Source organism: Amblyomma maculatum, chromosome 4 (assembly GCF_055883805.1).
Source record: "Amblyomma maculatum isolate TAMU_Amacu chromosome 4, ASM5588380v1, whole genome shotgun sequence".
In the NCBI taxonomy this organism is placed as follows: Eukaryota; Metazoa; Arthropoda; class Arachnida; order Ixodida; family Ixodidae; genus Amblyomma; species Amblyomma maculatum.
The window spans coordinates 41,543,342-41,557,044 of NC_139347.1; the positions used below are offsets into that span (position 1 = coordinate 41,543,342).

At 42.1% G+C, this 13,703-nt stretch overlaps 1 protein-coding gene across 1 annotated transcript in view; it reads left to right on the forward strand.

Moving 5' to 3' along the window:
* Window positions 1-13,703, forward strand: part of LOC146190822 (beta-galactosidase-like) — a 29,898-nt gene that overhangs the window by 15,216 nt on the left and 979 nt on the right. The window contains exons 9-14 of the mRNA XM_084601197.1: window positions 801-919; window positions 3,838-3,912; window positions 5,339-5,425; window positions 7,303-7,410; window positions 8,144-8,275; window positions 10,949-11,179. Coding sequence (XP_084457323.1) covers window positions 801-919; window positions 3,838-3,912; window positions 5,339-5,425; window positions 7,303-7,410; window positions 8,144-8,275; window positions 10,949-11,179 — 752 coding nt within the window. The remainder of the gene's footprint in view (window positions 1-800; window positions 920-3,837; window positions 3,913-5,338; window positions 5,426-7,302; window positions 7,411-8,143; window positions 8,276-10,948; window positions 11,180-13,703) is intronic.

The window sequence follows — 13,703 nt, forward strand, 5'->3', positions numbered from 1 at the left end:
CACATATAACTTCCACTTTCTAGCCTAAATATTGTATTTAGTTCACGTGTTTCTTTTTCTGCTGTTCAATGCTGTTTGTACGTCGAACTGCTTTTTGTTCGTTTCTTATTTATATTTAAACTTTAAACTTTATATAAAAAATTTTACTGTGCCGCATTTAATTCTTCTTTTATTGTATTTCTCTGTATTTCTAGCCTTGTTTCAGGTACCACACACTTGTTGCGCCTCGAATGGTTGTTTATTTTATGTATATTTCTATGTATTACTATAGTGAATGACATCTACTTTTTTTTCTCTATCGTTTTTTTTTTCTCGCGATGTGCTCTACAATTCCCACACTGTGTATACAATAGATGCTACTCACTGATTTCTTTCTCTCCGTGACTCTTTTCGTCTCAATTTCATTTCATGTGTTATTTGTTTCTTCTTTTGTGTTCTATCTGTGTGTGTAAAACTTGGCCCCTACAACTTGTGTGTGCATTTCGTTTTATTTGTGCTGCAGCACGAAGACCATATGGTTGTTCCTGAGCACATTAAAAAATATTTATTATTATTATTATTATTATTATTATTATTATTATTATTATTATTATTATTATTATTATTATTATTATTATTATTATTATTATTATTATTATTATTATTATTATTATTATTATTATTATTATTATCATTATTTTGCATGTCTTAATTTTGAGTTCTTTGCTCTCACGCTTTTAACTGGCAGTGTTTTGCTTTTTCACTTCTGCATACATTTTCTGCTATAATTGTGCATTTCTCCCAATTTTCTATAATCGCAGCAAATAACGAATCGCGCGGATACGTGCCAGTTACCACAAGTTATGACTACGATGCGCCCATGACGGAAGCAGGCGATCCAACAGAGAAATTTATTGCGATACGAAACGTCATCTCCAAGGTAACAACCTTATGTACATTGCGAAAATCTTGCCGCACTGAAATGCATGACCGCGGCATCGTTATAAAGCGATTGTTTACAGCGGGACAAATTTGTGCTTTTTGTTTGTTTATGCTCATTGTCGCGAAACGAGCCTTTGCCATTTTTTTTGCAGCGCGAGATGCGCCGAGATTAGTCTGGAATGATTTCAAACAAGCACAACAGCTTCCGTGTTCCAGACTTTTCCGGTACCATTTCTCATTTGCCGAGATATTTCACCGCCGACTTCAAATTGAGCCCTGCCGCAAGAAGCGGGGATCCGTAGATCGACGCCCTTCGAGCACGCTTGACTGTTCTACGCAGCTGTGTCCTCAGTTAGACATTGGCTAGGGTTTACGTTTAATATAAGGATATATTCTTATATAAAACTTAAACCCTAGCCAATGTCTAACTGAGGACACAGCTGCGTGGAATAGTCAAGCGCTGTGCGCATCGTGGTTGCCGACGTGCTATACCGAAGTTCACATTCGGAGCCCTGCTGTAGCACAAGAGCTTTGAAACCCTGCTGTAGGCGTTGGTGTGCTGACCCTTCAAGAATGAATTCGTGTTGATCCGCCTCGCTTTGACCACGAACGAACACAAAACTGTGCTGCATTTTTTCGTCTCGAAACGAGTTTTCCTGATTATCTAGCGTACGGGATGTATAACAGCACCGTCCCAGGTGTCAATTTCCGACCAAATGCCATGTTATTCCTTATAGCTGTGACAACCGGAATTGCGAGCGAACTTCTCACATCATAGCTAACCTGGAAATTTTTTTGTTTTTGTTTTTTTTTTTTTTGTTATTCTAAGCAGAAACTGCTGAGATGGTGACTCAGGTTTCTGTAGTATAATTCTAACCTCGCAATACAGAAAAGCATTGAAATGTATCCTAATAAACATCAAGATGAACCCAGTGTACCAATCCTCGCCAAACGCACAGTACATCCCCCTTTAGTAATCTCCATGCCTGACAATCGGTTACTACTGCACATTTCCCGTTTTAGCTGCTTAAAATTTGGTAGGACAATTTCGTAAGGCTTTGACTAGAGCCAGGCAGGCAGCATTGTATGTCGTCTACGATCACGCAGTAGTTCATGCATAAACTGCTGCTGCGTGGTTTTGTGCGAGCTCACCTGGAAAGAACGTTGCCGTAAAAAGAGCAAGAACCTACCGGAGTACGAAACCAAAATTGTGTGATAGTTATCTGTAGCCAATCGATTCTAAATTACCTTAATAAAGCCATGCATGTTATCAGTGCCACCTGCAGCAGGTATGTGGTTCGAACTGTGAGTTGAGCTAGTTGGTGCATCATTTTTTAAAAATACGTGTTCTTAAATAAATATATTCGTGTTCTTTCAATAAATCATGCAGTTGATAGTCAGCGCTGTTCCCGTCAACTCGCTTGTCCTATGTTTGTTGCGCTGTGTATTTTTTTAAAAATGTGGTTCGACATGGTTTGTTGTGAAAATCCTGGTTCATGGCCCTAGCGTATTTATACCCCTAGTTGTACAGAGTGGTTCAGCAAATTGGAGGTTCAAATCTAATATTCCCGGCGTCTACAGCCTTTTGAGGATCAAGCCTCGAAATTTCACTGACGCATTGCGTCTGATGTAGCCTAGATAAAGTTATTTAGTATAAATGCGGCGACGAATCAAACTGCTAGTCTTCAGATTTGGAACCAGACACTACAAATTCAAAGTAGATGTAAAAATGTGTTTTCTTTGTTCCTCAGCAGTTACAGCTCTTCAGACTATGTGCTTTTAAGAAGTGCGAAGTACATGCTAGGTGGCAAGATAAAGCCAATGTAAACTGCTTGATTTGTACGCCCTCCCCTCATCCTAAACCTCTGCCTCACAAGTGCATCCTACAGGATGCTAACCATTTGCTGTGCCTTTTAACCGCTACAGCAACAAAATAAATTATTAAGTTCCTTTTTCTTTTTTTTTTGAGGATAGGGGCCATTATCACAGAGGTGGAGGACGAACTTCGAAGTCGATTCTGAATTATGGGATAGCCCTGGTTCATTTAGCATATCATGGATGTACGGACTCCGGATGTACGATCGTAGTCCGCACAGTACGTGTGCCATTTGCAAGGCGAAAACCTTAATAGGTTATGTCGGTAAGGCCAAACCGTGGACGCAAAAAGTGAAGCCGAGGGGCTTAGAGTGGCGTAGCAGTATGACTTTCTCTTGTGTCGCGGTCCAGGTGTCCACAGAGAAAGTGTGACAGATACAGCGGCTTTCCTTTCCTGTCGACCAATCATTAGTAAGCTGTGTTAAAAATGAAAACAATGTATAAAAGTCGAAACGAAAATAGCAGTAAGCATAAATAAAATAGCATAAAAATAAATATAAAGAGATAAAAATAAAAATATTAGACCATAAGAGTAAACACAATAAAGGTACAAAAATGAAAATTACAAAATTGTCGGTGGCAGCGCTAACGCCTTCGCATTCCCCCAGTGCAGTTTCTGCTGTGACCTGTAAATTGTTTAGCGAAGTATACTTTTTACGACTCACGCGGAAGCACAGGACAGCTTAATTACGAGATATGCCATTCCATAGTCAAGAGCTCATATTGCATAGCAAGGATTCATTTGCTCGCTGCTCCTTGTTATTGCTGTCTTGCGTATCGTATGCATGAGCTTGCAAAGAACAAAAAATGTGGTGTAGGGATTAGGCTATTAGCTCTGGGTTTCGCTGGAGTATACAAGAGCTGTTCCAAGCTCATCTTGAAGAGACCCAGAAATGTGACCCGTTAGCCTGGTTCCTTGCACCTTGCTGTTGTCAGGGCATATCTCTGGCTTCATGCGAGTACTGCAACTCACATGATGTCACAGTGTTCCAAGTGTGTGCTGATAGATGCATATAACCACATGTGTTCACGCATGCGCAGTACATTGCTGTGCCATCCATTCCTGTACCGAAGCCCAAGAAAAAGATGGCGCTGGGAAAGATCAGACTTGAAAGGGTGAGTTCACCATACAACAACACTAAAATTTTATTTCGTAACGGAACGTATGAGGACTTTCTGTGTCGTTTAAAACAACATGACGATATTACATAGGGGTTATCTCTGTTAAACAGATTACAGTGCAGCGGAAGCACAGACTTTTTTCCTCTTGTTTTAACTCGATGTAATTCCTGATATTTTACAATACCTGATACAAACTTACTGGAGCTAGCCGTAAATTTGGGTGCCATCCGAGAGTCACCGCGTGAAATGGCGGAGGTTGAACTGTGGCCTCTGCTATCAGCTCCGGTGCAACTGCACATTTGATCGCGGAGGCCGCTAGTTTACCCCTACCTTTTGGAGACCAATGGAATCCACAGCGTCAAAGGATGATAAAACAGTCAGGTGTTAAAACACTTTAACACTACTTGAACCTGGTTGTACTGAGCGAAAGTCCCCGCCAATGTGACTCAGCTGTTAAAACGCTAGGTTACTGAACCCGAGTACCCGGGTTCGGGGGCCCGAACCCGGGTACTTTGCTCATTTTGTTCTCCTAGATGCACCTTGTTCCAAAGATTTTGTTCCAGAGATTTTGTTCCAGAGATGCACGCTAACTAGCAGCGCTGTCGTCTAGAAGCTTTTTTTCTTCTTTTTTTCGAGTTATCATATAAAGCCGGTACAGAAAATCTGCAGAAATTATTGCTTGATACAAACATCTTAGTGGTCATCAAGGTGACCCACAACTTCTGTATTGACGCTTTCTTCCTGGTGTCAATAATTAAAACTTTATTTTTAGTATTTGCTTAGTAATAAATATTGAATAACAAAACAAAAACTGCACACTAGGCCACTTGACTATGACAAGCTGTCAAATGGTCTTAAATAGATAGGATGCACCGATTTTCAAAACCTGGGTCACATTTAGCGAGGATGCCTGTTATGTACAACATATGTTTAAGCAAATCTCAACTATGGACGGCGTCTCAGCCGTAAAGAGTAGGAAGTGGTACATTCTTTTTTTTTTTTTTTTTGTGGAATACCTACCCTTTTTCGAAAAGTACTTTTTCAGCTTCTGTTTAACTTAACACAGGTGTTTTATGCTACTGGGAAACGCATTCCATAAAAGCCTCTCCAAGATGTATTTTGTTGCCTCGAATTCGCTCTTATTTCGTACCGCCTTGCATACTAAACGAAGCAACCAACGTAAATTCTTGCTACCGGTTATGACGTCAAAGACAACGCCATGTAATAGCGATAGAACGAAACAATTCAATTCTTCATTTTCTTTCCTGGAAAGAGGAAGCTAAGGCAAAGGGCTGGCTTACCTGACAAACGCGAGCCACTAAATAAACTCTTAATTATTTTTAATTGTGGTTACTTTTTTAGGCACTGGTAAAACTACCTATACTAACATGCATTTCTCTGTATACTCATTTTATCTAAGTTGTACAACTTGACCGACATTAGGGGCATCTACTCCAATGCCACCACATCTTCTGAAAGACCCCTGTCATTTGAGCAGATCAATCAGGTAAGATATTCTCATGGTCATCTAATTAATTATTTATACATAAATTCAGGATTGCGCACTTCACTTTGCCACATCAAAAGGCAATGCTCTTCCAAGTGCCACGAACGCTAGCAGCTCCATTCATTACTGTTGTGCGAACACTACACTGCTCTTGAGCCCTGACCTATGCGACGGAATTTCAGTTACTGAATTTTTCAATGATTATTCAAGCTGTACTCATCTGGCTTATTGCAGTAATCAAGTGGTCGTAGAAAATTCAGCATATATACTGCATTCTTTAAATCCGTCACTTTTAAGTTTTAGTGTAGGCTATATTTTAGAAAGTAAAATGCATCTCCTCCGGTGGTCGTTTGTCTATTACTAGTAAAGCATAAGTACAAAGGTGCGTCTTGTCCGAACATCTAAACAGAAAAGTTCACGTGTGCAGATGTAAGCGATGGGCGAGTGTAATGTGTGGAACTGTAGCTTTTATTTATAAATTTATATTTCTGGCATCTAAGTTTCGCTATATGGACCTGCTAATAACGTTTCTAAGCGCCCCTGGTTTTGGTAAAATGCATCATAAAAGAAAACTTTCGATGCTTCGCTCGTTGTTTGCTCCCGAAGGAGCAGTCGTGCATTTTCCAGAGCGATGCAAAACACTCGGAGTATGCCGGTTCAATGATGTGCCGTACCATCGCATATTACAACTTTATAGAAGAAACGAACTTAACTTATTTTCTTTTTTTCGTAGTGAGGCGCTTGTTTACTGTGTGATGCCAGTGCCCATTAAAGAGCACCAGATGGTCGAAATTGTCTCCACAACCTTCCGCTATGGCATCCCGGGATCCGGTAAAAACATCCCCGGAAAAAACGTCCCCGGAGTAAATGTCCCCGGCAAAAATGTCCCCGGAAGAAACGTCCCTGGAAAAAATGTCCCTTTTTGCGAAGTAGGAACAAAATGTCCCCGAACGGGGGCTGAAGTCCTGCATTTCCCCGTGGCGAGCATCAATGATGACTGATGTTTGTTAACTTTATTACAGCGGTTTCACTTGTGGGCTTGGAGGTGACCGCGAACATCGAACTGAAGCGGGCATTCATAACAAAAAACAAGACAAAAATTATGGCAGTTGCAATATGGCGACAGCGCCTCGTCTTCGCTTTTTTGCGGCGAAAAGGCACGCTGATCACCGGCTTTACCTGATCAAAAGCTTGGAGCGGTGCTTTAGGGTGGGCATGGTGCACTACCGGTTAATCCTCGCCGTGCTTACACCATCATCACGCTTATCACGATTCTACACAGTCATCAGAGAAATTGTTAAACCACGTCACTCGAAGGTCTAGGAGGTAATTAGAATGACGTATTCTGCTTTGGGCGGTTCCCCGAGATTACCACGCGCCGATCCGCTTGTAGCGTTCTCAGTGGGCACTACTACCAAGTTGATTAGACCTGTTTGAATTACTTAAAGAGCTGTGGAGCTAGGAACCATGCAACGTGTGAAGAGCCAGATGTGTATTTCACCACTCTTTTACGCAGTTCTCGTAAACATCTCGGGTGCCCAGAGGACACAGGTTCCAAATAATGAATACATTTCACTCACAGCAAAGAGAGAATGGAAAAATGTGTGCTTTTTTTACATGTAAGTTCCCGAAGAAATCATTTTTAGTTGCAGTTTTTGCCTTGGGGACATTTTTTCTAGTTGCTGCTTCTTCAGGGGCCGTATCTTCCGGGGACCTTTTTTCCAAACACGGTAAAGGCAACCAAAAAACCAGCAGCTATTCGAGCCACTTGTAGGCGTAAATTCATTTCATCCGCAATCACCGGGTCAGCACAGTTTCTGCAAACTCGATATCTCGCGCCAAACAATTATTGCAGCATCACTCATCTTTGTTCACAGAGCCAGGCCCTGGTTCTGTACGACACGTGGGTGTCGTTCTTTCCCATGAACCCAGCTGCGCTCAACGTGTCCGGGATACGAGACCGTGGATACGTCTACGTAGACGACGTGAGTTCTGGGGTGCATTGACGAATCAGGACATATTTTTAATCTTCTTAGTCGCCATATGTTTCTTGGAGGGTGTCAAGGAGCTTTTACTTATTGATTATGATGGACTTCACGAAAACCTTTTTTTTTTAACTAACGCTCAGCTTTTTATAAACGTTCAGCTTGTGAATGAGCCATTTAACTTGCCATTTCTGCAGACCAAAAGTCAAAGCTGATTGGCGTTCAAGCATATTTCAATTATGTCTGGAATGGCAATTGCATTACAGACCCATTTTTGCTCTAAAGCTAGCACTATAATCAATCCTCCGTTCCCGTTTAGAAAGTCCCTAAAGCTATTTTCGTGATTGCTCTCTACATTAAGGTCTGTCATTCTTCAGGAAACTTGTCGCACTAAATGATGCCACTGAAAATAAAAGGCCAATTTTGTCCAGCTTGTTCTTCACAAATAGATGGCAATGCCTTAAAAAGCAGGATAGATAGGTTTTATGCGCACAAAAAGACGACACAAAAAGACAAGGGAGACAGGACGGAGCGCTCCGTCCTGTCTCCCTTGTCTTTTTGTGTCGTCTTTTTGTGCGCATAAAACCTATCTGAGTATGAACCAACTAGCCCCACAACGCATATTACTGGAAAAAGCAGGACATTAAGAAAAATGTTTCTTTTCAGAGGCTTACTGTCTTTCACAGTGTGTTTTTACCAAATTTTCTGGCATTCAATGTCTCGAGACATGCAGGTTTACCAAGGCCTTATCTCGCGCATGGACAAAGTGTTCCAAATAATGATCCCAGTGACAAAAAGACAAAGGCTCACGCTGCTGGTAGAAAGCCAAGGAAGAATCAACTACGAAGCTTTAAACGACCCGAAGGTGAGCTGATCTGCAAAAGTCTGCAAGCATGATGATTACCTAAAGTGGTCGTGGTGTAGGCTGCTTCACTGTCGAACCCTTTTTGTTGGGTACAATTACACCTCTACAATAAAGCTCACCTGTAAACGTACTGTCTTTAAAAGAAATAAAAGTGGTGCACGAAAACTATCAATAGCGAAAAATTAGAAATAATGTTTCATCGGTTTCAAAACATACCTCCGATTTATCATTCGGTAATTATTTTCGACACTTGTTCTAGTATTTCTTCCACTAGTTCATCAGTAATTACCAGGCATTTCTGCTGTAAAAAAAAAAATAATAAAAAATTACAACCCCGATAATCGCCACCATAGGCGGGCATCCAGGTCACGTTGCTAAGAGAGGTGAAAGCAAGATATACTTCCAGGTGCACTTTCGATTCTTTTTTTCGACTGAGGAAAGGCTCTGGTGTGTGCTCAAGAAGTTTTAAATGAACGTCTAGTAAATCAACATTTAGCAATGGTTTAGCTTAGCTATGCACGGATATACGTCCATAAGCATTATTAAGCCCTCAATTAACTGAGATTTGCTTTTAATTATGCATGACACACCACGCATCCCAGAATTACGCCTTTGCCATGTCTTGCCATGATTAGCTAAATATTTAGCGAGTGGTTTAGGCTTTTATTAGAAATAAATATGCCCTAATTAAAGTATTTGGTGCAACTCTGCGAGAGGAGATGGAGACGACGGCATCTGAAGTGCAGCGTAAAAGACTGGCAGCTGGGCACGTGAAGGTATCGACTACTGAGATATCGCGTTGGTATAACGCTGTGGAAAACGCAAACCAACCTGATCTCTTCGCTTTGGTGAGGGTTAGAAAGGCAGTGACAACGAAGTCATCTTTTTAAATGCGAAAGCATTTTTTGTTTCACGAGTGGCATGGACAGGAATTGTGGACAGAGCGTGTCCGCACAAACTGAAGATATAGAAAAGAAAAGCACTGTAGACACTGGGTTCGAAGTAACGCCAGAACGAACAGATAAGCTTCCCTGGCTCAACTAGGTGAACAACTAGTAACTCACGCCTTTCGATTATGGAAAACGACTATTAGTCATCTTTCACATTTTCACTCCAATAGAGAGTATACCAGCTGCCCCTAAGTTACCTATGTTGGAAACCCAACAAAGAACTTACATGTGTTACGCAACTTTCAAGTTGCGTAACACATGTAAGTTTCAACGCCAAATAAACCAGGATATTGTACACTCAAGGGTTCATTAGGTAAAATGATAATCAACTGCGTAATCAAATGGGATGCATTATCCATTATCTGGCCTTCCATCACTATCATCTGGGGCAAAAGAATCTCGACTGAAATTCGTGTACTAGTTATTACGCAACAACTATATTGTAAATGTGTCCAAATATACATCCCCTTCACTGTCATGTCAAATCAGGCACAAGCAGGCGCATAGGCTTTCTGAATACCCTAGTCGAACCAACACTCTGAAGCATTCCTTCTATACGTTAGCGATCAACGAATGCAGTCAACTCGATCCATCGGTTACCATTGCGCATTCACTATCTTCTTTCATAACAAGATTATAATCTAACAAGCATTACTAAAGTGCTCATAGTACTACATGGTATCAGATGATCGCATAACCTCTACTTATTGCCCCATACCATATGTTGTATTTACAGACGACTGATTTGCCTACTGGGACCCGTTACCTTCTGTTTTGCAAACATTGTAGTCTTTTACTTCAATACTAGTATACTTATTTGTATGAACGACTGCTGTTGTACATTTTTCTCCTACTTGTTCTGAAATTTATGTTATTGATTGTACTCTGCCTAGTAGTAGTTATATAACATTTACCGTCACAGTTCTCTTAGTGTTGATTTTCTTGAAATTTGTCCTTATTATCTTGAACTTTTTGTTTGACTGCCCACCTGCTACGGTCTCGTACTGAGACCAGCTGTATTGTAAATAAATAAATTGGTCATGCGAAATAACTATGGTATAGCCACAGTTTGGGCGGACGTTGACCAAGAGATCTCGAAGAAGAACGCTGTTATTGCCCCTGACAGTAACAGTAAACCCCCGCAGTGCACCCCCCGCAGCGAGTGTCTTGGCGTATCTTCGTTGTGCCTATGCGCAAAGGACTGTATGCAAACTGTGCTCTATTGTGGCAATGCGTTTTTGCTGGAGACGTTGGCGCACGACCAGACCGTTATCGACGCCGCAGCCACGCGCTGAGGCCTTTCCTCTCTTTCTCTCATGTTTCCCACGCGCCTAACACCTATCGCGCTGTCACTTGCTATGCTCAGAAAAAGGTGCCGCAATAAACTGGTCGCCTTTTTTAGAGGCTGAGACGTGACCGCCAAGTGATTTAGCAAAGCGCAAACCGGTGTTTCTCAACCGTGTGCTCACCAAAGTTGAACAGAGAGCTTTTGACGAGCCATGAAATACGGTTCAAGCTATCAAAAAAATATCAAGAAACGTATAAGGCAAGCCGTTAACAGGAAAGGAGAAGACATAATGCAAATGCATTGTCATCGTGTAATAATTAATCCCCTTTACATATTCCATTTCATCTTTTCTTGTAACATCAAGCGCTGATTAGAGGCCTGCTCATCTATATCTCAGTTACCACAAGTGTGAGCATGCATTTCGTACCATTGCAGGGCATCATATCAAACGTGACCTTATCGGCGAAAACGCTCACACACTGGAACATGACCCGAATTGACGAGAGAAATCATTTCGGCAACGCGCTGCGCCCAGTCTCTCCCAAGAGGAACACGCCCTCGAGACACAGTTCGTCTGCACCAGGACTGGCAGTCTACGAAGCCAGGTTCCAACTCCGGCAAAGCCCAGCCTTGGACACGTTCATCAGACTTGACCATTGGAAAAAGGTTAGAATGCTTTAGTTGCTCGACGGCACGAGCGTCGAATTGTTAAGCATGAGATCACGAGTGCCTCAAGCATAACACCGTGTTCTTGGTAGTGGTGAAAGGAAAAAAACAAGAGGTATCAGGATCCAATGTGATTATTTTTTTGCTCTCTTCTGATGGAGTATTCTGATGGAAGACTGGGAGCTCTTTTCAAAACAATGCGATTCTAATGGCAATTAAGAGGCATTTTGAAATCAGCACTGGCGCTTTAGTCAGAAATTGGGAGCCTAGACATCAGTTATCTGAATCACAGGACAGCCTCATTAAATGTTGTTTTCTCGTATAGAAATATATGTTCTGGTGTCCGGGATGAATATGTTGATTTAAATCTGGCTGTAAAGGACACGTGTATGTCAAAGAAGTAGGATCTAATGATTTACCCCTAATTGGTTCAAATTTGTGACGAAAATGACTCAATTATTTTCCTTCGCAAATAAATGCCTAGTCGCCGTAAACACAGAGATCCGAATAACAGATTGTTCGCTATTTTCTATACCATAACTTCCGGTGGGGTGACACTTTCATTTCATTTCATCGTTTTACTTCATAAAACCTCTGCTATTTGTGACGTAGTGTGTCTGCAATACTGCCGTATCCCAGTCTTGGCAAATTCAGTCTGTTCTTGGCATTTCCTTGGCACGAATATTCGCCAGGTTTTGAATGTATTAACTTAGTAAAAAGCAGTGACAGGCAAGACTAAGCATGTCTTCTCGATATGTAAAGCTAATAGTGGAGAGATTCTGTCCTACTGGCGCTTTGGCAGCGTTTATTGAGCCATGGTCACTCTATGAAGCAGACCAGTCTGCTACGCCGAAATCATCATAGCCGATACTAAGCTCGCGGCGTATTTCTTTTTGCATTACTTTTGTGTGACGCACCTTGAAACAAATCATAGAGGAGGAAAGAATATATATATATATATATATATATATATATATATATATATATATATATATATATATATTCTTTCCTCCTCTATGATTTGTTTCGGACGGTGGACCGTCCTTCTCAATTCTACCTTGAAGAAGGACGGTCCACCGTCCGAAACTGTTGGAATAAAATAGATAATCGGGAAAGTTGTGTGACATCCTGTTTATATATATATATATATATATATATATATATATATATATATATATATATATATATATATATATATATATACAGAAGCTAATATAAATAAATAGTTCCCTCTTCAACGGCCTTCAGACCGTTTGAGAGTGTTTTTATTAAAGCAGCCGTCATGGGCACAACTTGTGATTCGATCTTAGTTAATGGTACGGCCCTTGTAGATTAGTGGGAAGCGCATTTGAATAACAGTAGTGGGCATGCGTTTTGGAACGAAGGTTCTTTACCGCCGGACATCCACCGGTAAAAATGGGTACAAGCATCCCCCGGCCTGGCGCTCGTCTTTTCTATGGGTGTGCGCTTGGGAGAAGCTCCATAAACCCCGCTGCTTGCAAAGTCAGACAGCCGAAAATCCGGACTTGCCCAGGACTGGAGTGATTCTCTGAGAAGTGAACTTCATCAGTGACAGTGAACCTTTACGTCTTTCGACACGCTGGTTTAGAGCGTTTCGCACTTGAAACTTCAAGGCTTTCTGAGTTTTCGCGTGTGCAGGATACGACTGGTTTTCAGTTTTGAACTCCGTGAAACACGATAACTCGAACCATCTTTGTAGGCTGAAGTGTTCGAAACTGTTTTGCACAGGAAGGAGCGCAGCGAGGTTTGCGGGCCCTCTTCTAAGCGCACACCCCTGTGGTATGGAAGTAGGCATGCATTCGCGAACAACTATTGCAATTCGTCTGCTTTTGTAGCTTACAAGAGAATACTAAAGATGCGGACTCGGTCGAACTGGCATGCGCGTTAAGAATTTTAGAGTAAGTTCTGCTCTGGCAACGTATTAATACCCCAGCCAGATTCTGGCACTCACATGAATAGCGGGCTGACCGGTACGGACCCACCTATTATTACACTAGCCATCAGACAATCTGCTATATCTCGCAAAAGCATGTTTGTTATGAATATGGGTGTTAGCAGTGTGATAGTGATCAGACCACTTTTGGTCAGTCGGTCGGTCTGTCGGTCGGTCGGTCGGTCGGTCGGTCGGTCGGTCGGTCGGTCGGTCGGTCGGTCGGTCGGTCGGTCGGTCGGTCGGTCGGTCGGTCGGTCGGTCGGTCGGTCGGTCGGTCGGTCGGTCGGTCGGTCGGTCGGTCGGTCGGGCGGGCGGGCGGGGTTTAACGTCCCAAAGCAACTCAGGCTATGAGGGAAGCTGTACTGGAGGACTCTGGAAATTCCGACCACCTGGGGTTCTTTAACGTGCGCCGACGTCTAAGAGCACACGGACGTGCTTTTCGCCTCCATCGAAAAGCGGCCACGGAGGCCGAGATTTGATCCCGCATCTTTAGACACAGTAGTCTAACCCCCTCAACATTGAGCAACCCCAACGGAGCATTAAGACAGCTTTTATCACTTCAAAACCGCT